This window comes from Perissodus microlepis, chromosome 18 (genome assembly GCF_051167445.1).
Source record: "Perissodus microlepis isolate ML-2025 ecotype Zambia chromosome 18, ASM5116744v1, whole genome shotgun sequence".
Lineage (NCBI taxonomy): Eukaryota > Metazoa > Chordata > Actinopteri > Cichliformes > Cichlidae > Perissodus > Perissodus microlepis.
In genome coordinates this window covers 310,523-332,596 of record NC_140478.1, presented here as the reverse complement: position 1 = coordinate 332,596, position 22,074 = coordinate 310,523, and the positions used below count along the sequence as shown (strand labels likewise).

Here is a 22,074-nt window from a genome sequence, read left to right as displayed (position 1 = left end):
GTTGTGGAAAATTTAACAATCAATCAGAATCAGAATACTTTATTGATCCCTGGGGGAAATTATTTTTTTGTTACAGTGCTCCATTATACATTAACAAGACAGACAATACGCTAACTAAGAATAGTACAATATATATATATATATATATATATATATATATATATATATATATATATATATATATGTGTGTGTGTGTGTGTGTATGTATGTATGTAGTTAGCGGCCATCCAGGTCTTTATGTCTTTAAGACATTCCTGCAGTTTAACTCATTGGTGTGTGTTATCTGGCTTCATGGACAGATAGAGCTGGGTGTCATCTGCATAGCAGTGTAAATGTATGCTATGTCTTCTAATGATGCTGCCTAAGGAAAGCATGTATAATGTAAACAGAATTGGTCCTAGCACTGAACCCTGTGGAACTCCATAATTAACCTCAGTGTGTGAAGAGGACTCTCCATTTACATGCACAAACTGGAGTCTATTAGATAGATATGATACAAACCACTGCAGCACAGTACCTGTAATACCTACAGCATGTTCTAATCGCTCTAATAGGATATTATGGTCGACAGTATCGAACGCTGCACTGAGGTCTAGCAGGACAAGCACAGAGATGAGTCCACTGTCAGAGGCCATAAGAAGATCATTTGTAACCTTCACTAAAGCTGTTTATGTGCCGATTATTAGAGATAGGTTGATCATATTTAAGATCGAAGAATTAATTAATGGCAGGACTTCTTTGAGCAGCTTTGTAGGAATGGGGTCTAAAAGACACGTTGATGGTTTGGAGGAAGTAATTATTGAAGTTAACTCAGAAAGATCAATTGGAGAAAAAGAGTCTAACTTAACATCAATGGTACTAAGAGTAGCTGTAGATAATATTACATCTGTGGGATGATTACTGGTAATTTTTTCTCTGATGATTAAAATGTTATTTGTGAAGAAATTATTGAAGTCATTACTAGTTAACGTTAAAGGGATGGTTGGCTCAACAGAGCTCTGACTGTTTGTCAGCCTGGCTACAGTGCTGAAGAGAAACCTGGGGTTGTTCTTATTTTCTTCAATCAGTGATGAATAGTAAGATGTTCTGGCTTTGCGGAGGGCTTTCTTATAAAGCAGCAAACTATTTCTCCAGGCTAAATGATGATCCTCTAAATTTGTGACACGCCATTTCCTCTCCAGATTACGAGTCATCTGCTTTAGTCACGTACTTCTGATTTGAGGCCTTAGTTGTCGTGGTCCTGGGTCGATGACCCAGCGTTTTGAGTGTATTGTTATTATTTTCTAGTTTATTCTGATTTTGTATTAATTCTTTGGGTTTAGTTCTCGTGTCTTATTATCCCTACCTGTGTCTTCTCTCTGTGCTGTGTTCGTGTCTCCGAGTTTCGTGTTGTAAAACAGTCTGTGAGGTTCCTGTTTTACTTTGTAGGTCTGTGCCTCGTTATGCCCATTAGTTCCAGCTGTGTCCACCCCTGCGTGTCATTTCCTCATTACCTGGTTTGTATTTATAGTGTGTGTTTGCCTCTGTTTGTTGTCGCTCTGTCTGTGTATTTTGGTATTCCTCGCATCTCTCTGCTCTCCTTTCCCTGTGTGTCCTCATGTTTTCAGGTTTGTTTATTAGTTTTCCCAGTTTAGGCTTTAGTTGCTCCTTGTTCCTTATATCGTGTTTTGTACTTTACTTTCATTACAAATAAACACTTACTCGCACCCCAGCCAGTACCTGCATTTTGGATCCTTTTCTCACTACACCACACGACTGCTGCCCCAGCCGTGACAGTACAGAGCAACCACAAAATGGATCCAGCGGACTTACCTGGAGAGAGCAATCTCGCACGCGTCTTACGCCTGGTGGACTGGATAACCCACACATCTAATGCCAGGGCAAACGTTGTGGGAATGAACGTGATAGAAACAATCTTTGAAGGAAATCCCTATCTCCGCCAGGATAGAGGATTTACGGACTTAATCACCGATCTGCATGAAGCCCGGGAGGTGGTGCAGGGTCGGGAATCAGCTGAGCAATGGCCTTCCCGGAGCCACCGCGTCAGTTTCACCCGCTGGAGATTTTGCCTGGCCCGCTGGATGTGGTTTTGCCCAGCCCGTTGGAGCCGGCAGCCACCAGTGTGTCAGCCCACAGCCGGATTTTGGGACTTCACTGCGGCTGGCTGTGGTGAATGAGAAGGACACTATTATTGTTTCTGAGACTATTTTTTTTCGGGGGCTGTGTGTTGTATGATGAAGGATAGCAGCCATAGTTTACCTACCTCCATCATAACTGACCTCACCCAAGTGGGCATTTTTAAAACTTCCATGAAAGTTACAGGCTGTGTTTCTTCCGCTCCTTCTGAGCCTGGATTTGGTAACTCTGAGACAATTAACCCCACTCAGAGGATGTTAGGGACAGTTTTTCACCTGCTCCACTTCTGCTACAATCGGCAGTACAGTCAGCCACTCTGGCTTCTACTCAGTCACTCACTCAGCCTGTAGTTTTGCCGTTAGACCAATTATCAGTTCTGTCATTAGCTCACTTATCAGCTCAGCCATCAGCTCTGCCATCTGTGCAGCCTTTAGTGCTGTCTGCAGTTCAGTTACCTGCCTCCTCATCCACTCATTCCTCTATTTTGTCACCTGTAGAGTCTTTGCTTTTACCTGCCTCTGTAAAGGAAGCTATGGCAATACAACCCGTTATGGTCTGTTTTTCTACTTTCCATACAGAGCAGAGAGACGAACACGTTAAAACTAAACTGGTTCCTCAAAAGCTGGCCTGTTCACAGACTTAAACTCACTCCAGGGCCTCCCCAGAAGCTGAGTTTTAGCCCTCAACCGACTCTGGACCGCTGGAGACTAAAAAGCCAGCTGAGAACTGCACCCAGCTGTCGCTGCCTGAGCAGGGTCAGTGCTCTGTGCAGCTGCAGTCTGCTTCATGTGTGCCAGAGGCCCACGTGCCTGCTGGTTTTATTTTGTTTTTGCCAGAGGCCCACGTGCCTGCTGGTTCTGACTGTTCTTGCTGGAGGGTCCGAGGAGCCTCTTCAGCCTTCATTCTTCGCTGGGGGTTCCAAGGAGCCCGTCCATCACCACCACCTGCGGTTTCCATGCCGTCGCCTGCAGCTCCATCACCTAGGGTTTCCACATCCTCGTCTGCAGCTTCATCCTCATCTGCAGCTTAATCCTCGCCTGGTCCTTCCTCATCCTCATCCTCGCCTGGTCCAGCCTCATCCTCATCCTCGCCTGGTCCAGCCTCATCCTCATCCGCGCCTGGTCCAGCCTCATCCTCATCCGCGCCTGGTCCAGCCTCATCCTCATCCGCGCCTGGTCCAGCCTCATCCTCATCCGCGCCTGGTCCAGCCTCATCCACGCCTGGTACTGCGGCTGCCACGCCGCCATCCAGTCCGCGTCTTCGACCTCAACATCGCCGGCCATTTTCTAGGCTGCTGGTTGGACCGAGCCGACCAGAACTGGGATTTTAATTTTTGTGCCGTCGACCTCGGGCCGACCCCTGAGTTACCTTTTGATGGACTTTTGTACCGTCATCTTTCAAGTTGACCTTGTGGACTTTATGTGAACTATTCCCTGACCTCTGGTGATTTTTCTGTTTTGAACTGTTTCATGGGCTCCTGTGTGTGTGTGAGGGACATTTTGTTTTGGGTTCCTGGAGCTCCTATTTTTGTTTTGGTCCGTCCTCATGTTTTCAGATTTGTTTATTAGTTTTCCCAGTTTAGGCTTTTCGCACCCCAGCCAGTACCTGCATTTTGGATCCTTTTCTCACTACACCACATGACTGCTGCCCCAGCCGTGACATTAGTTTTCAAGTAAGACTGGTTTCTGAGTTTTTTTAATAATGAATCTTCCCTACCCTGGAACTTATCTTGAACATATCTTGAATATCATGTTTTTCCTCTTTTTATTGACATTGTGCTTTTTTTTTCATTTTCTCAGTTCAGATCAGAAGAGTACAATCCATCCATAAACAAGTAAGATACTCGTGTCTTCAAATTATTGTTAGTTTTTAACCATTTTTGTGTGATGTTGTAAATTTTACTGTAACTTAAGGCAAAATAAGCAAAAAACACAGTGCAGTTCAAAACTTTTGTTTTGTTTTAGACCAAATCCCTTATACAGTTACAGACTCTGATGATGAGTAACCTCCAAAATAAAAGCTTTCCCCAGGCCGCACGTGTGACAGTACAGGTTATCGTGTATGATGTAGTGTGTGTGTGTGTGTGTGTGTGTGTGTGTGTGAGAGACAGACAGACAGTAGCAATGTATTTTATTTTTTCACATTTCTCTAAACAGCCTCCACCACTCTGCAGTCTGCCCCCCAACCCACTACTAGCAACCATCATGATGCCCCGGCCAGCTACCGGCTCCTTTCGCCAACCTACACAGCTATGCGACCTCCCCAGCAAATAGTTTGCGTTCAGTACCTTCTCTAACGACGGTATGCTTTGAAACAATGAGCTGCATCACAATTACATTGTAATCTTAACTTCAAAACACTAATTTATGCTGCTGAGTATCATCTTATTTTGCTTTTTAGATTCCAGAGAGTCTGAGGCCAGTTCTAAAATTTTGTAGTTTGACATTTTACATAGGATTTCATTTATTTGTGAACGGGCTAAATTGTAAACAGTTTTAGCAGATTGAACTACTCAAACATGAATGCAAAATGTGAAGTCATCACTTATGAATATCGTTGTTTTTCTCATCACAATGCTTATCCAGTTTATCACAAGCCAGTATTCTTTGTGTTATTGTTGTTTTTAACAGATGCAGCCTTCTAAAAACGTATAACCATGGGGACAGAGCTGATCAGAGAAGTCGGGGACCTCCGTGAGGAGTTCAGAGCCTCCGTTAATCCTGCAGCACTGAACCTGTTGATGCCGGTGTATTGCCTCTGGATTAGCCATTTAACAACATAGATGAGATGAACAATGCAAAGGCAACTCTGCAATGACTAGAGGCAAATGAAGCAATGGTAAGTTCTTAAAGGTTAGGGGACTTTTGTAACCCAGAACTTTAAAAATTGTCCAAGTTGGTTAAACTGCTTAAAAATGGCCTTCTGCTGCATGTTCTGCTTGAATATACAACAGCAGGCTATCGTTGGAAGATCCAACAAATCGGAATAGAAATACATTTCTCTGCAAATAGTTTGGCTTATTTATTTTATCTCTAGAAAATTAGGCTTTGAGCTATTCAACTAATGGCTCTTTGGGAATCGGTGAAGCAGCAGTTTGCTGATTTCTGCCTTGTGACTTTCATATTAATCAGCCTAGTAGTTTAGATGCTTTCTCCCTGCTGAAGACAATTGACAAGAGGTTATTCATGTTTAAGATCTAATTTGGTCTTTTTTTCTTCTTCGTTTTGTTTGTTTTTGTCCTAGTTGGCCTAACTCGACAGGTAAACGCTGTTTCTGAGTTTGACGTTCCCCAAGCAGTGCAGAAATGTCTCTGCTACGCTCCAGATCGGATAGGTGGTGCAGGATGCCCGATGCCCGATACCGGTTTTTTTGTTTTGTTTTAAAAAAACAAAACAAAAAAAACTGACTTGGACCTAATACATGTAACAAAGAACCTTTTTCATATCATAAATTACTTTGTTATTGATATAGAGATTTCTGTCATTTTTAATTGCATAATGCCAGATGCTTCATATTATAGGGATATTATTATGGACGTGACAAATTGTAAGATAATGTCCAGCATATAAAGGGTATCCTGTTTGTGGATCATACACAGGGATACAAGGAGCTTTATTTGTCATTCGCATCACATGTTAACATGAGGTGGAACAAAATTATGTACACACGGTCCCGGAGTGAAAAGAAACAAAAATAATTAAGAAGAGGAAGGATTTTTTTGTTTTGTTTTTTTAAGTAATAAATAAATAGTTGGGTTTTTTGTTTTTGGTTTTGGTTTTTTAACAAACAGAAATGACAAGTAATAAGAAAATACAATAAATAATACGATAAGTAGAGTGCAACAACCTGAGTACCAGGGAACCTCCCCATTTATCTGGGCGTAGGACTGGCACTGGGACTCCACTGGCCTGTGGCTCCCCCATGGCTGGGTTATCAGATGGGCTTCCCATTATTTTCAGTAGCTTTTTGAAACAGTTTTTTGATCTAAGTAGACAAGTCAGGCAAAAATTTTAACAACCATGTAGCTCTTTGTAGTGAGGTAGAATGATTAAACAAAGCTTAGATTTATTTGATCTTTCTCCAAATAGGAGTAAAGATTTCCTGCAGGTGTTACAGAAATGACCAAAACCCCAAAATGAATTGAAATGTTTACAATTTTTAAAAACTGTCTTCTTTTGTTTGGTTCTCTATGGCTCTCACAACAAGAAAATCACATTTAGAAACTTTAAAATGTCAGATGACACGTGATTACATCTTTTATTTACAGTCTATTGACCTAACCTGTGACGTGTATTGAAAAGCTCTCAATGCTCTCTCCTATTCACTCGACCTGCTCTTTAGTGAGTTTGTGTTCAGCAGACTGTAAGTGACTCTTTAGAGATTGTTCACTGAAACAGAATGAACTCGCCGGTCCACTCAGATGATTCAGTAAAGTCACAGGAGTGGAAGGATGAGGTTTCCCACTCACAGAGTCACTGTGGCTTTCCTCTAACAGCCTGGTCGTCAGTAGAATCATCATCACTGTCTGCATTTAGATTTTTGTGCCTAACCTCTGTATTGCTCGACATTTATTGTTTCAAAACTGGGTTATAAACTGTGAAGGCTGGATTTCCAATTATAGTGACAAAAAACAGAAGTCTTGAAACTGGATTTGGAAAAAAATGGTGACTGAAATTTGAATGACTACTTTGTCTTCATTACATCAGCAGTAAAGACCTCAAAAAGCTGGATTTTCCTGTTCAACTGGACTAATGTGGTAACCGTCTCCAGCCTTGTTCGATGCTGACTCCATCATGCTGTACTTCCAGGTGGTGATACTCGCTGCTACAGTCATGCTGGTTTACTACTGTGAGTTCACTGACACTTTCAGTCCAGCAGAGCAGGGTTTCATTTGCAGAGATCCCACTTTGACCAAACCTGATCCTGGACCTGAGCAGAACAGCCGCATGCCGCCTATAATACTGTTCTCTGTGGTGAGCGGACTACCTGTTGTACTGGTAAGTCAATAGAGCTACAGAAAGCTATGCATGTTAAAGGACTGTTAGTATCTGTCAGTTAGTCGATATCTGCAGTGGATGGAACCATACATTATTGTGCATTTCACAGCAGGTAAAATAAGTATTGAACATAAGTATTGCAGCAGGTCTCTGCAGGTGATTTCAGCAGTGCTGGAACAAAGTTCCACAACACCTTCTCAAAGTCATCAATATCTCTGGGCCCCCCACCTTCCAGGCAGGGTGAGGGAGGCATGCTGTTCGAGTAGATATGTGCAAACTTTCTCCATGTGTTGGTGTTGTTCCACCTGTATCCTTTATCTGGAAGCTCTGTCCTCCTCCCACACCATACTGATATTCATGGGGAAACTGAGTCTGGACATCAGCTGATGTTCAGCTGGGAAATTGTCTTTCCCATACCTGCACAGGCTCAGTCTCTAATATTCACCCTCTGTAAACACTTTGCTGATGAGCTTATGGTCAGTTTTGTAAATTGTGGTTATTTTAAGTGTCAGAGAGGATGATTATCCAGTGTATGTTTCCTGATTGTGTGATTGACGGGTTGTTGGCCGACGTTAACGGAGTTGCAGTCAGAACCACGCCCATCGCATATAATTTTAAAATACTAAAATGGTGAAGATGAAACGTGCAATAAGGCTTCATAATGGGATTTCACAAACTGGAGGGTAACATCATGGTGGCTGTGTTTGTCTTTTCTGCTGTTTGTGGTTGCTGTACGTTTGGTAGGCCCCGCCCACCTCTGCATTAGCTCTGCTGATGTTTTCTCTTCAATGGGTCAAAATTAGTGTGTGGCTAAAATAGCAGAGGATGAACCTTCAATATTTTTTTTCTCAACAAAATGTCAAATGCTAATACTGACACATGATATGGGTTTTATTGCATGTCAATAACATATCACATAAAAACATGTGAACAAATAAAAATTTGATTTAATAGTAACTTTTAAAATCAAAGCTACTCTATGCTCACATCATATTGCAGCAAATTACTGGAATATGACAACGCCATCATTACTGCAAACTTTTCAGTACTGTATACTACAGCTAACATTTTCTCCAATTTATTCTTATTTAATTTATTTTGTTTTTCAATCTTTTTTTTTCTTCTTCTTCTTTTTTCAGATTTCAGGGGTGGAAGTAGTCATCTTCCTCTTTTACTACAACTCAAACAACTTTTATGAGCAGGAGAAGGTTGTTGTCGTGGGAGACTGCTGCTATGTTAACCCCATGGTGCGCAGGACTGTCCGTTTCCTTGGTAATGTAAGACCAGCCCAAAATATTCCCACCATTGATTAACCCAGTTGTCGTGTCTGTGACATTTTTAAAATGTCCTTATAATAATGTTCTGGGCTACTGTAGAGCTAAACACAATTATGGTGTCTCTTCTAACGTTTTAGGATCAGCTCTGTTTAAAATGGCCATTTTCACAGAATTTAAATGAACCGTCTATAATGTAGCCTATGTGAGTTATGCAATAGTTATGTTGGTTTAAGTTGTATACAAATATCACCTGTGTGTCTTTCTGTAGGTGTCTTTGTCTTTGGTTTGTTTACAACAGACATTTTTGTTAGTACTGGTCAGATGGTCACAGGAAGTCTGGCTCCCTACTTCCTGTCTGTGTGCCAGCCCAATTACACTGCTCTTGGCTGCCAGGATACAGCGTTCTTTGTGAGCCAGTCAGATGGCTGTACTGGTGACCCTGATGACATCATCAGAGCCAGGAAGACATTTCCCTGCAAAGAGGCTGCACTCAGCGTCTACTTAGCTGTTTACTTGGCAGTGAGTAGATCTGTCTTTAAATAATCCAACAGTCTTCACCAATGTCAATAAAGTAATATTTGGTTAAAGTGTCAGAGAAATAATCTTCCTTTTCAGATGTACATCATGTCCTGTGTTGGATCTGCAGTGGGGCGTCTGGCTGGGCCCTTTGTCAGCCTCTCATTGGTCAGTCTGGCTTTGCTAACAGGCATCAACAGAGTGGCTGAATATCGTAACCACTGGAGTGATGTTTTAGCAGGACAAGCCATTGGTGCTGCTGTTGCTGTCTTTCTGGTCAGTTCCTGATATTATTAGACTTATTCATATCAGTGTAGATTTTCAAGCAGCTTTTCAAAATAATTCATCTTTCCGAGAGTAAGTTCAGCACCTTTCTTCTGCACATCATTGTGTAACTTGGTCAAACATATTTAGACTCTTTCCTTAATAGAAAACTGATCTAATGGACTAAACTGCTGCAGGACACTCTCACACACACAAGCTGTGCTTGCATGGATGAACATGAATTAATTTTTTCCACTTCGTGAACAACAGTCTTAGTGGGGACAAAGATCTGGGTCACAGAAACAATGTAAACAAAAATAATAGAGCTCTATTTCCCTGCAGTAACAGTGAAGTACTTGCCATCCAAATGGTTGATCTGTGTGAAAGGAATAATTTTGAATGATCAAATGTATTCAACTTTTCTTCTGTCTCTTCCTAGGTTGTTTTTGTGGTTCAGTATTTCAAAAAGAGACCTGTGATTCCCCAGAGTCCCTCAGACTCAGGCACGGCTAATACCGATGAGGTTTCCCCTGAAGTCAATCACAATATGGAGACCAGTGATAAGGTAAGGTATAAAGGACTGCACTTTATACCATGCTGTTAGGGCTAGTGGTTGAAAACATGGATAGATAGCAACAGTGGCATTACCTGTTACCTTCGATACTCCTATATTTGAACCTTAACATTGTTTTTTTTTTTGGGTATCATGTTGCTTTTTAGAGCCAGAAGTGGCCATATTTGGAAGGTGGAGTACAAAGTCATCAGCTAATGCTAGCAAGCTTGGTTATCAAACTGCATTCATAAATTGACACTTAGTGTTATATGTGTTTTAAGTAATCCAAAGTGAAAACCTAAAAAAACTGTAGAATTTGATTAACCAGAACAGAAGCACAAACGTCCATCCATCCATTCATCGATCCATCTTCTTCTGCTTATCCGGGGCTGGGTCACGGGGGCATAAGCAGAGAAGCCCACCCCTCCCTCTCCCCTGCCACCTCCTCCAGCTTTTCCGGTGGAACACCAAGGCGTTCCCAGGCCAGTCGAGAGATATAATCTCGCCAGCGTGTCCTTGGCCTGCCCTTGGGCCTCCTCCCGCTGGAACATGCCGGGAAAACCACACCTAGGCATCCCAGGGGGCATCCTTGTCAGATGCCCGATCCACCTCAACTGGCTCCTTTCAATGTGGAGGAGCAGCAGCTCTACTCTGAGCCCCTCCCGGATGGCTGAACTTCCCACACTATCTCTAAGGGACAGGGCAAGCCACCCATCAGAGGAAGCTCATTTCTGCTGCTTGTATCCGCAATCTCGTTCTTTCAGTCACTACTCACAGCTCGTGACCATAGGTGAGGGTAGGGACGTAGATCGACCGGTAAATTGAGATTGAAAATTTACACTCAGCTCTCTCTTCACCACAACGGACCGGTAAAGCGTCCGCATCACTGCAGCCGCAGCACTAATCAATCTGTTGATCTCCCGCTCCCTTCTCCTGTCACTCGTGAACAAGACCCCGAGATACTTAAACTCCTCCACTTGGACCAGGAACTCGTCCCTGATCCAGCGTGGGCACTCCACCCTTTTTTTGGGGTGGCTGTAGCTGAGGAAGTAGCGCAGGTCACCTACTGATCGGAAGGTTGGTGGTTCGATCCCTGGCTCCTCCAGTCTGCATGTCATGTATCCTTGGGCAAGATACTAACCCCAAGTTGCTCTCCGATGCATCCATCGGAGTATGAATGTGTGTGAATGTAGTTAGACAGCACTAAGTATAGAGAAAGTGCTTGTGAGAATGGGTGTGACTGGGTGAATGTGACATGTTGTATAGAGCGCTTTGAGTACTCCGGGAGAGTAGAAAAGCGCTATGTAAGAATCAGTCCATTTACCATTCTGGCTGAGGACCATGGCCTCAGATTTGGAGGTGCTGATTCTCATTCCCACCGCTTCACACTCTGCTGAAAACCGTTCCAGTGCGAGCTGGAGGCCATCACGCAATGAACCCAACAGAACCACATCATCTGTGAAAAGCAGCGATGAGATTTTGAGACTACCCAGGTAAAAGCCTTCCGCCACTTGGCTGCGCCTAGAAATTCTGTCCATAAAAATTACGAACAGAATCTGTGACAAAAGGCAGCCCTGGCGGAGTCCATCACCCATCAGGAACAAGTCCGACTTATTGCCGGCTACGCATGCCAAGCTCTTGCAATGGTTGTATAAGGACTGAATGGCCCGTAGCAATGGGCCAAACACTCCATACTCCTGGAGCACCTCCCATAGGACACTCTGAGGGACACTGTCAAATGCCTTCTCCAAGTCCACAAAACACATGTAGACTGGTTGGGCAAACTCTCATGCACCCTCACGTATCCTTGAGAGGATAAAGAGCTGGTCCAGTGTTCCGCGACCAGGACAAAAACTGCATTGTTCCTCCTGTATCCGAGGTTCGACTAACGGACGGACTCTCCTTTCCAGCACCCTGGCATAAACTTTCCCAGGGAGGCTGAGGAGTGTGCCCCCCCCCCTATAGTTGGAACACACCCTCCGGTCACCTTTCTTAAAGATGGGAACCACCACCCCGGTCTGCCAATCCAGAGGTACTACCCCTGATCTCCACGCAATACTGTAGAGGCGTGCCAACCACAACATCCCTACAACATCCAGAGCTTTCAGGAACTCAGGGCGGACCTCATCGACCCCAGGGGCTCTGCCACCAAGGAGTTGTTTAACTGCCTCAGTGACCTTGTGCCCAGGGATTGGAGGGTCATCCCCCTCATCCCCAGACTCTGCTTCCTCCACGGAAGATGTGCCAGTGGGATAAAGGACATCCTCGACTTATACCTTCCACCACCCGACAATTTTCTCCCCTCCGCAAATTGCTACCTTATCGTGGTGGAGGGGTTTGTGTTTGTGTGTCCCAAGGATCCCAGGGGTATGTTGCCTCGGGGCTTCTGCCCCCTGGTAGGGCCTCCTGGTAGGGCCTCCTGGTAGGGCCTCCTGGTAGGGTCTCCTGGTAGGGTCTCCCATGGCAAATTGGTCCTGGCTGAGAGACCAGACAAAGAGTGATTCAGAAGATCCCTATGAGTAGAACACCAAGGGAACAGTTCACCCTGCCCGAGGGCGAGCATCTGGTGGCCGGGCCTTAGTCCATGGGTGCCCGGCTGGGCACAGCCCAAATAAGGGACATGGGCCCATCCTCTTGCAGGCCCACCTCCCATAGAAGGCACCGTAGGGGTCAGGTGCATTGTGTGCTGGGCAGCAGCCCTGGTGAACCAATCCCCGGCTACCAAGACTAGCAATCTGGACATGGGATGTCACCTCTCTGGTGGGGAAGGAGCCTGAGTTAGTGCGTGAGGTTGAGAGGTACCGGTTAGATATAGTCGGGCTCACCTCAACGCACGGCTTGGGCTCTGGAACCAGTCACCTGGAGAGGCGCTGGACTCTGTCTCAGTCTGGAGTAGAGATGGACCGATCCGATATTACGTATTGGTATCGGTCCGATACTGACGTCAATTACTGGATCGGATATCGGAGAGAAATTAAAAAAAAAAAAAAAAGTAATCTGATCCATTAAATATCAAAAAAGCACCTCACAAAACTTGCGACACAGCGTAACTCGGCTCATAACCGTAGCACCTCAAAGCAGTATGCGTCACGTGATAGAGCGGCTGTGTGTATTTGTAGCCTCGCTACCAAACCAGCATTTCATCTTCGAGGAAGTTATCCCAGAGAGAAGTAAAGCACGTGTGTAAGTTCATCTCTGAATGTTTGTAAAGCATTCCAGCGTTAAGCTTATCTTTTTCTACGTTGCTGACAGCTGGTAACTGTGCAGGGGCGGATCTAGCAAAGTTTAGCCAGGGGGGCCGATAGGGCATGAACAGGGAAAAGGGGGCACAAAGACATACTTTTCTTTCTTATTCTCATTTAAAATGTCTAGTTTTTAATAAATAATTATCTGAATCTTACACCCAAAGTTTTAATCTGATGTAAAATATATAGAAGTCCATTACTGTACATAGTAACTGTTAAGTCCAATATACCCTAGTAAGCTATGCTACTTTTTCCTTTGGGAAGGTACCATCTGTGCAGTCTGCAGTTCTGTAGAAGAAAGATGTTGAATCTATTTAATTATTCTTGAAAAATAATTAATTTCGGTGCATTTTTTTTTTTCCACACTGCATCAAATTAAAGTTGATTACGTCGATTAAGCATCATGAGGTGGAGGGTGGGGGGTGGTTCCTTATTTTTATTTATTTATTTATTTATTTATTTATTTATGTTTGCTGGGAGTTTGCAACCCTATTAGTTAGGTTGCTTAATATTTCTGCTAAGTACTCTTTAAAATACCAGAATAGGGAGGATGGTGCAGGTTTAAGTTTATTAGATTGATCAGTTTTGCTGAACTATGAAATATTTTGGGTGCAGTGTATTTTTTTACATACAGGTATAAAAGAATAGCTTTAGTGTTGTTGTTTATTTAAACTTGAGTATGAACAAATACAAAATGCAGCAAGATATTAAAAAACAGTTTTATTGATTAAAAAACACTATATTGGATTCATATCGGTATCGGCAGATATCCAAATTTATGATATCTGTATCGGACATAAAAAAGTGGTATCGTGCCATCTCTAGTCTGGAGTTGCCCCTGGTGAGAGGCGGCGGGCTAGGGTGGGTATCCTAGTATCCCCTCGGCTTGCTCCCTGTGTGTCTGGGTTTCTCCCAGTGAACGAGAGGGTTTGTTCCCTGTGCCTTTGGGTCGGGGAACGGGTCCTGACTGTCATCAGAGTGGCGGTTCAGAGTACCCAGCCTTCTTGGAGTCCCTGGGCGGGGTGCTGGAGAGTGCCCCATCTGGGGACTCCAATGCTCATGTGGGCCACGACAGTGAGACCTGGAGGGGTATGATTCGGGGAAACGGCCTCCTGGATCTGAACCCGAGTGGTGTTATGTTGTTGGGCTTCTGTGCAAACCACAGTTTGGCCATAACTAACACTATGTTCGAACATAAGAGTGTCCATAAGTGCATGTAGCATCAGGACACCCTAGGCCACAAGTTGATGATCGATTTTGTAATCATATCACCAGACCTGTGGCCATATGTTCTGGACAACCGGGTAAAGAGAGGGGCTGAGCTGTCAACTGATCACCATCTGGTGGTGAGTTGAATCAGGTGAGGGGGAGGACACTGGAAAGACCTGGTGCACCTAAATGTATAGTGAGGGTGCACTTGGATTGCCTGGCAGAGGCCCCAGTCCGCGAGATCTTCAACTCACACCTCCGGCAGAGAGTCAACAGCATTCTGAGGGAGACTGGGGGAGACCACCCAGGATATTTTACTTATGACATAATACTATTAAAAAGACTCTAAAAAAGGCACTAACGTCACAAACAAGATGGAGAGGTCCAGTTCAGTGACTTGAATACGTGGAAGTAGAGTCAGTAAGGACCAAACTTTTTGCACCAGACTACAGATGCTGAAGTTAACATCAGTGTTGGTCAAGTTACTTGAAAAAAGTAATCAGTAACTAATTACTGATTACTTCCCGAAAAAAGTAATCCCGTTACTTTACTGATTACTTATTTTCAAAAGTAATTAGTTACTTAGTTACTTTTTAAAACATGATTACCTATTTAGGGGAACATGAATCCCCTAAATAGGTAATAAAGCAATAGATCTTTTAGCCCAATTCTACTTTTTCTGCATAATCCATCATATAAAATGTAATCAAATGAAAAAGTCTCTTTATAAAACTTGTTTTATTAGTTTTAATCTTTTAACTTTATGCATCAAGCAAACATTAAATTATATGCAACATTCTCTGACTGGAAGAAATTTGTTTAGCATTTAAACCTATTTTCTGCACATTCCAACACATAAAATAAAATAGTTTTTTGTGTTTACACTCAGTCTTTCAAATAGATGCAAGTAAAACACAGCAGAAAATAAATAAAATCAAAGACTCAGCAGTCCTGTTGCTCTATCTTCACCTGTATAGCAGGAGTGGGGCAGGCAGATGTTTGCCCTGGTGCAGGTGTGCCGCAGCGGTCAGTGGAAGGATACGGCAGTTTCTCTGTGAATTTCACATTCCCGTGGCAGCGTATTTGGTGCTTGCTCGGACGTTTAGGGGTTTTTTTGCTGTAAAAAGAAGTTTTCTTCCCACGCAGTGAACAGCGGACGCTAATGATTTTGTCACTTTTTACGGAATCAAACTCAAAGTAAGGTCAGTACTTCCACGCTTTAAACGCTGCACGCTCATACTCTCTGCCACACTTGTTATATTATCCATTGTTGATCTGCACACAGCTGTTGTCACGAACGTCGCACTCGCTTACGTCACTGTCACGAGACACTCTCGCAAAAAAAATCACGGTTTTAGTAACGCAGTAACGCAGCGTTCCTACGGGAAAGTAACAGTAATCTAATTACCTTTTTTTGCAATAGTAATCCCTTACTTTACTCGTTACTCGAAACGCGTTACTGCCCATCTCTGGTTAACATACAACTCTATGGTGGCTTCATTGCTTTTAGAGTGAGCGATAAAAACACCATGGAAAGAAACTGACACTTACCCGGAATCATTAGGGCAAGATTTACTGGGTACAGATAAAGGCAGGTAGGAAGGTACTTAACATAAACAAATGTGAATATTCAAACAAATGTTGGCTTGTGTCATGCACTACTACCTGCGCTAGGAGCACAGAGATAAAAGAATAAAGTTACGTTGAAACCAAGCACACCATTGTTTTTCTTGTGACATTACCAATAAGTCTGATGTGTCACATGACCCTCTTCCTATTGGAAAAACAAAAGTTGTATCCAAGATGGCCGACTTCTAAATGACCACCATGGTCACCACCCATCTTGAGGAGTTTGCCCCCTCACATATACTAATGTGCCACAAACACATTAGTATATGTGTTTTAATATCACCAACCATTCCCATGTTATTACGGTGTATCCATATAAATGGCCCACCCTGTAGTGAAGCCACCAGAACATCCTGTGGAGAAAGGAGATTCTGTCCTGGGTGAAGTTAAATTTGGCTGTGTGTGCACAATGCATTACCTGGAATCTTGCAGCTGTAGGAAGGTAAAGTCTTTTGAGTGGTCCTCCCCCATTATCACAGTCAGTCTGCTGGTCTGTCCAGTCCCAAAATGCCTCAGGTCACGATGCCAACAATACAGCTGGGGGGCCGGATGGACTCCAGGAGGGAGCATCCAGCGTCATGTTTCATATTTTCTATATTTTAGTCAATATTTAATCAATGCAGGCAGACCCTTTGTACATATTTATACTAAATCACTTTTTCCTGCGTCTGTCGACATGGTGTCCAGCCAAACCAGTCAAGGCTCAGGCTAGCTGTCCCACTCCCATCTCCCCATACCCACACTTCAGACAATGAACAAAGTCCACTGATATCAAAAGAATGGGGTGAGTTCTTTTATGTCAAAAAGGCCCCATGGTTAAATTAATTTTTATTCTGCACTATTTATTTGGTAATAATACATTATCATTATGTTGGATTATTATATTGGAGAAGTGTGCTTTGCTCTGCAAATATTTTGGACTCTGCCTGTGACGGTTACAAGTGGTGCGAGAGCTTTAAGTGAAACTGATTTGAGATCCACAATATCTCATGACAGAGATATATATCAGTTGGCTACACTTTGCCTGAAAATTGACAGCCAAAGGATTATTTAATTTATCTTTGTTAATGCTTACTTAAAATACTAAAATATTATTATGTTGTCAATGCAAACAGAGTATTATAAATAAAAATCTGTAACCTTAAAAAAAATTTTACATTCCACAATTCCATTCAAAAAGTTAATGGATATATTGTGTTTGATGTGAAGATACCAATCAATATTAAAAACTAAATAACATTGATCCATGTCTGCACAGTGTTATATTTTTAGGATTGGCATGCGTTGGGGCCCAAAGTCATTGGTTTTTTAATTTTGCTTTTGCTTTTGCCACGGGGCCCCATATCCCTGGTGGCACCCTGCTCCTACCCCAGAGTCCATGGCATTAACTTCCACAATGAATTGTTTGGATTTGTCAGACTGGATGAGAACTGGCACAGATGCAAACAGTCACTTCACAGAGTCAAACACTTGCTGTGCTTTGGAGTGGAATGGGACCTTGAGGGAAGTGAGACTCTCACTAATGTTCTTGACCAACGATACAAGTTTGCAAACCCCAAGAAGTGTTGCAGCTGTTTGCATGTGGTTGGCTCCGGCCAATCCACCACCTCCTGAACCTTTAGAGTCTGCCTTTACGTGCCTCCTCTCAATGATAGAGCCAAACAATGAAACAGTCTCCACGTGGAGATTGCATTTTTCACCCTTAACAGTTTGTTTTCCTTTGTAGTACCTGGTGAACATGCTGCTGGTAATCAGCAGGGGTCTTTGGGACACTCAGTATATCATCCAGGGACTCAAAAACAAAACTGTGTGAAGTAGCAGAAAACGTTGTTCACCAGAGCTTGGAAAAAGGCCAGTGTAATCCAATGTGTGTAGTACAAGTGTGAACTGTTGTTGTGTGTTAGTGTTATCTCCCTTTAAGGATCTAAGAGTCTGTTCAGGGCTCTGTTCAGCCATTTGGGCTGGCTTTGACATGTCAGCTGTTAACTGGTCCTCATCGTCCTCTAGTCATTTCAAAATTCCTCCAGCTGGCAGCAACTGAGAGCAGCAGCACTTGTGGGTCCTGTCTTTGGCCTCCAAACCTTTGCTAATTCTGTGTGTGTGTGTTTTCCTGAGAGAAACCTGGTTTTGGTGTTCTTGTAAAGGGACATAACAATGAAACTTATCAAATCAAATCAATTTATTTATATAGCACTTTTCACAGGATAAAAACCACAAAGTGCTTCACAGTAATATAAAACAGAAATACATAAAATACATTAATAATAAAACACACAGCACAAATCAAATTAAAAGCCAATCTAAATAAATGAGTCTTAAGCTGCTTTTTAAAAGAATAAATACAATCAAGGCAACGTAATGATGGAGGGAGAGCATTCCACAACCTGGGGGCCACCGCTCTAAAAGCTCTATCACCTTTGGTTTTAAAATGTGTTCGTGGGACTACCAACAGCCTTTGATTAGAAGATCTCAGGCTGCGAGAGGGAGCGTGGGGTTCTAAAAGATCAGAAATGTAGGCAGGGGCATCACAATTCAAAGCTTTAAAAGTCAGTACCAAGATTTTAAAATGAATTCTGAAATGTACTGGAAGCCAGTGTAATGAACGTAACACTGGTGTAACGTGCTCTCTTTTTTGTGTCTTAGTTAAAATCCTTGCAGCAGCATTCTGGACTAACTGGAGACGCTCAAGATTCCTTTTGCTCAAAAGAAAAAGGCTGTTACAATAATCTAAGCGAGATGAAATAAAAGCATGAATAACCATTTCTAACTCAGACTTAGACAGCAAAGTTCGCAGTTTGGAGATGTTTCTTAGCTGAAAAAGGCAGTTCCTAATTAACTGGCGAGAGTGTTGTTGGCAGAATCAAACATCACACCAAGGTACCTGAGGCTCAGGTGAACAGATGAGCCAAGAGAACCAAGATGCTGTTTGATTAGAGATATCTGGTTGTCGGGGGCAATAATTAATGTTTCTGACTGCTCAGAGTTCAACTGTAAGTAGTTGTCACCAAGCCACTGTTCAATGGAAGCTAAACATTTAATTAAAGAGGACAGTTTATGGACTTCCATCGGCTTAAAAGAGCAATAGAGCTGAATATCATCAGCATAGAAGTGATAAGACACCTCAGGGAACTGCCTAATTATAAGTCCTAGAGGTAACATGTACAAAAGAAAAGGAATAGGACCCAGAACTGAACCCTGCGGTACCCCACATGTCAGATCTTTAGAATGTGACATAAACCGATTCGCAAAAACACTAAAAGATCTGTTGGAGAGGTATGACTGAAACCACTTCAAAGCCAGACCGGACACACCGACTACGTCCCGGAGCCTGTTAATCAGGATGGTATGGTCAATGGTGTCAAAGGCAGATGTCAAGTCCAACAAAACCATGACTGAGGATGCTCCGGAGTCAGCTGACATCATAATGTCACTAGAGACTTTAAGTAATGCGGTTTCTGTTGAGTGACTTTTAGGGAAACCTGACTGAAATTTGTCATAAATTTCATGTTTTTCTAAAAAAGTGGTAAGTTGATCTGCAACTACTTTTTCCAGAATTTTTGGATAATAATGGAAGCTTAGAGATAGGCCTATAATTCTTAAGCTGAGTTGGATCCAAACTGCTCTTTTTTTAATATCGGCTCAACAACAGCATGCTTACAGAACGTAGGGACCACACCTGTTAAAAGAGAGGCATTGCATATCTCTACAATAGAGGGGCCAATGACAGAGAGAGCATTTTTAAACAGCCCAGCAGGTAGAATGTCATTTGCACAAGTGGTAATTTTCATTTTATCCAGCAGGAGTCAAAGGTCATGTATGGTCATTGGGTTAAACACTTACACTTTCTTGTTAAGTACTACCTCTTCTGCCCGCTCTCTTCAATCTTCTTCTTCTATCCCCAAGTTTAAATCTGTTCAAGTCTGCATATATTCACTGTGAACTTATTGTCTATTTGATCTTGTTTTGTACTGTTCTTTGTTTTGTCATTGTCCTACTATGTGTTTTATTTTATTGTTAAGTGTCTTTGGGTGTCTTGAAAGGTGCTTTTAAATAAAAATGTATTATTACTATTATTAGTAATATTAGTATAGGCAGGCCACAAAGTCAAGATCAGCTGCTATCCAATTGCTCACAATTGTTGACTTTACAACCCACCTGTGTATCAAAACACAATCTTCTTGTGGCTATAGTAGCCCTGACTGAATTGTTGCTTTTCTTTACTGTTTCTGTAGAGCCCAGGGTCCATCACAGAAGTCACATGACTATGATGGACCACCCCCTCACCCAACCACATCAAGGGGGAGATTGATGTCACCAGTTCTGTGTAGTTCATGGACCTTTGTTTTTTACATCAGTCTCATTTGCGTCTCATTTACATCAGCAACATTTTCTGTCATTTAAGAATTAATCTATCATTGCCACTTTTATTTTGCACTGTAGTGTTGTTCTCCCAGGGTCAAATGTGGCACGCACAGTTTAAAATAATGTTTACTGTAAATGTACTGTCAACTTCAGAAATGTCACTGTGGATATTGTAGCAGCCATTTTAATTAATATATGATTTGTTTTCTTTATGGGTAAAAGTATTTGATATGTGTATTCAATGTAAATTTAATGTGAATACATGTAGCACGTGTTAATGTCATATCTAAGTCAGTAAGATTGCATGATATCTGATATATGAGGTTATAAAGAGGGATAAAGGGATAAATAATAACTAGGTTCTGACATAAACAGTAGTAACCAGACCGAAAAGCAGCGCACATTTCGGTGCTTTTTTTTCCTGAGATGTCATACACTTTGGATTCTAGCCAATCATTTTACGTTTCCGAGGATAGTAGGCGGACCCAGGTACGTACGTTCTTTTAGAGCAGAGCTACAGAGTAAAAATGCCCAAGGCGAAGCGGTCAAAGTCTGGCTGTACTTCACAGCAAAAGATGCAAACTCAGCAGCCTGCAACAAGTGCTTTAAGCTGATACTGTGCAAAGGAGGTAACACCTCGAATCTGATGAAACACCTGGCGGCGCATAGGGTTCTTTTAAAAGCCGAGAAATGCACCGTATTTGATAGCTTGCTGCGAGACCTCACACCGTGCACATCTACTGCGGGTGTACAAAACAAATGTAACAAATGTATATGTTTGATTTAATTATATATCCATGTTGTAATACTGCAAATGTAATATTACTTGTAAATGTTATTTGTGCCAAAACTATATAATAAAGAGAATAAATATGCATGTTGCTTTCACATGTTTCAGTTACCGGTGATGATAATGTACACAGATGGTAAATGGACTGATTCTTATGTAGCGCTTTTCTAACCCAAAGCGTTCTATACAACACGCCGCATTCACCCAATCAAACCCATTCTCACAAGCACTTTCTCTGTGCTAACTACATTCACACTCCGATGGATGCGTCGGAGAGCAACTTGGGGTTAGTATCTTACCCAAGGATACTTGGCATGCAGACTGGAGGAGCCAGGGATCGAACCACCAACCTTCTGATCAGTAGGTGGCCTGCTGTACCTCCTGAGCTACAGCTGTCAGTAATCTGACTACTTTTCCTTTATCTAAGTTTGAGCCGATCTACTCAGTGAAACAAAGATAACAGGCAACAGGAAAGCAGATTTATGTGTATCCACCCAATTTATCATCTTCTAAAGGTATTTTCTGATATCTGTTAGATTGCTTAGATCAGACCTTCCCAAAGTGTGGGGCCCGCCCCCTAGGGGGGACGCAGAGCCATGGCAGGGGGGAAAAAAACAAAACGCTTGGACACTGCTAGCGTGACGTGAAAAAAGGCACATACCTTTGACGCTGCGTGACGAACTCTGTATTCCTCGTCCACACGTAAACGCAAAAAAGGAGTTTTAAAAATCTCCGTTTTTGGTGATTTGAAACGCTGTTTACATGTGGACGAAACAGCTGCGTTTTCAAAAATACCCGTGTAGGTGCAGACGTAGTGTAAAAGAGTTAATAATTTATTGCAGATTACTTGTATTTGCTTAATTGTTTAGTAAATGTTTGAGGTGTGAAATAAACCGCAATGGAGCAAAATATGGGCGTGTGTGGTTGGAGGATGTGTGCGTGTGCACGCGGGGGGGGGGGGGGCGCAACATTTTTCTTGTGAAACAAAGGGGGGCCCAGCAAAAAAAGTTTGGGAACCACTGGCTTAGATGATACATGACTCCCATCTGCTGCACACTGAAGTAACTACAGAGGACCTGTAGAGGCTTTAGTAACT

At 42.6% G+C, this 22,074-nt stretch overlaps 1 protein-coding gene across 2 annotated transcripts; it reads left to right on the top strand.

The window, feature by feature from the left end:
* The first annotated feature begins 1,259 nt into the window (after window positions 1-1,259).
* On the top strand, window positions 1,260-21,122 carry LOC146366361 (phospholipid phosphatase-related protein type 5-like). 2 transcript variants are annotated; one of them, XM_084913131.1, is made up of 10 exons: window positions 1,260-3,808; window positions 3,936-3,970; window positions 4,293-4,437; window positions 4,767-4,974; window positions 5,380-7,133; window positions 8,273-8,405; window positions 8,679-8,929; window positions 9,026-9,202; window positions 9,630-9,755; window positions 20,059-21,121. In XM_084913131.1, the coding sequence occupies exons 5-10, from the start codon at window positions 6,930-6,932 to the stop codon at window positions 20,086-20,088; spliced, it is 921 nt and encodes a 306-aa protein (XP_084769257.1). In that variant the 5' UTR covers window positions 1,260-3,808; window positions 3,936-3,970; window positions 4,293-4,437; window positions 4,767-4,974; window positions 5,380-6,929; the 3' UTR covers window positions 20,089-21,121. The 2 variants fall into 2 exon arrangements, with proteins under 2 accessions (XP_084769257.1, XP_084769258.1); XM_084913132.1 differs by lacking the exons at window positions 1,260-3,808; window positions 3,936-3,970; window positions 4,293-4,437; window positions 4,767-4,974 and having other exon boundaries at window positions 6,897-7,133; window positions 20,059-21,122.
* The last annotated feature ends 952 nt before the right edge of the window (window positions 21,123-22,074 follow it).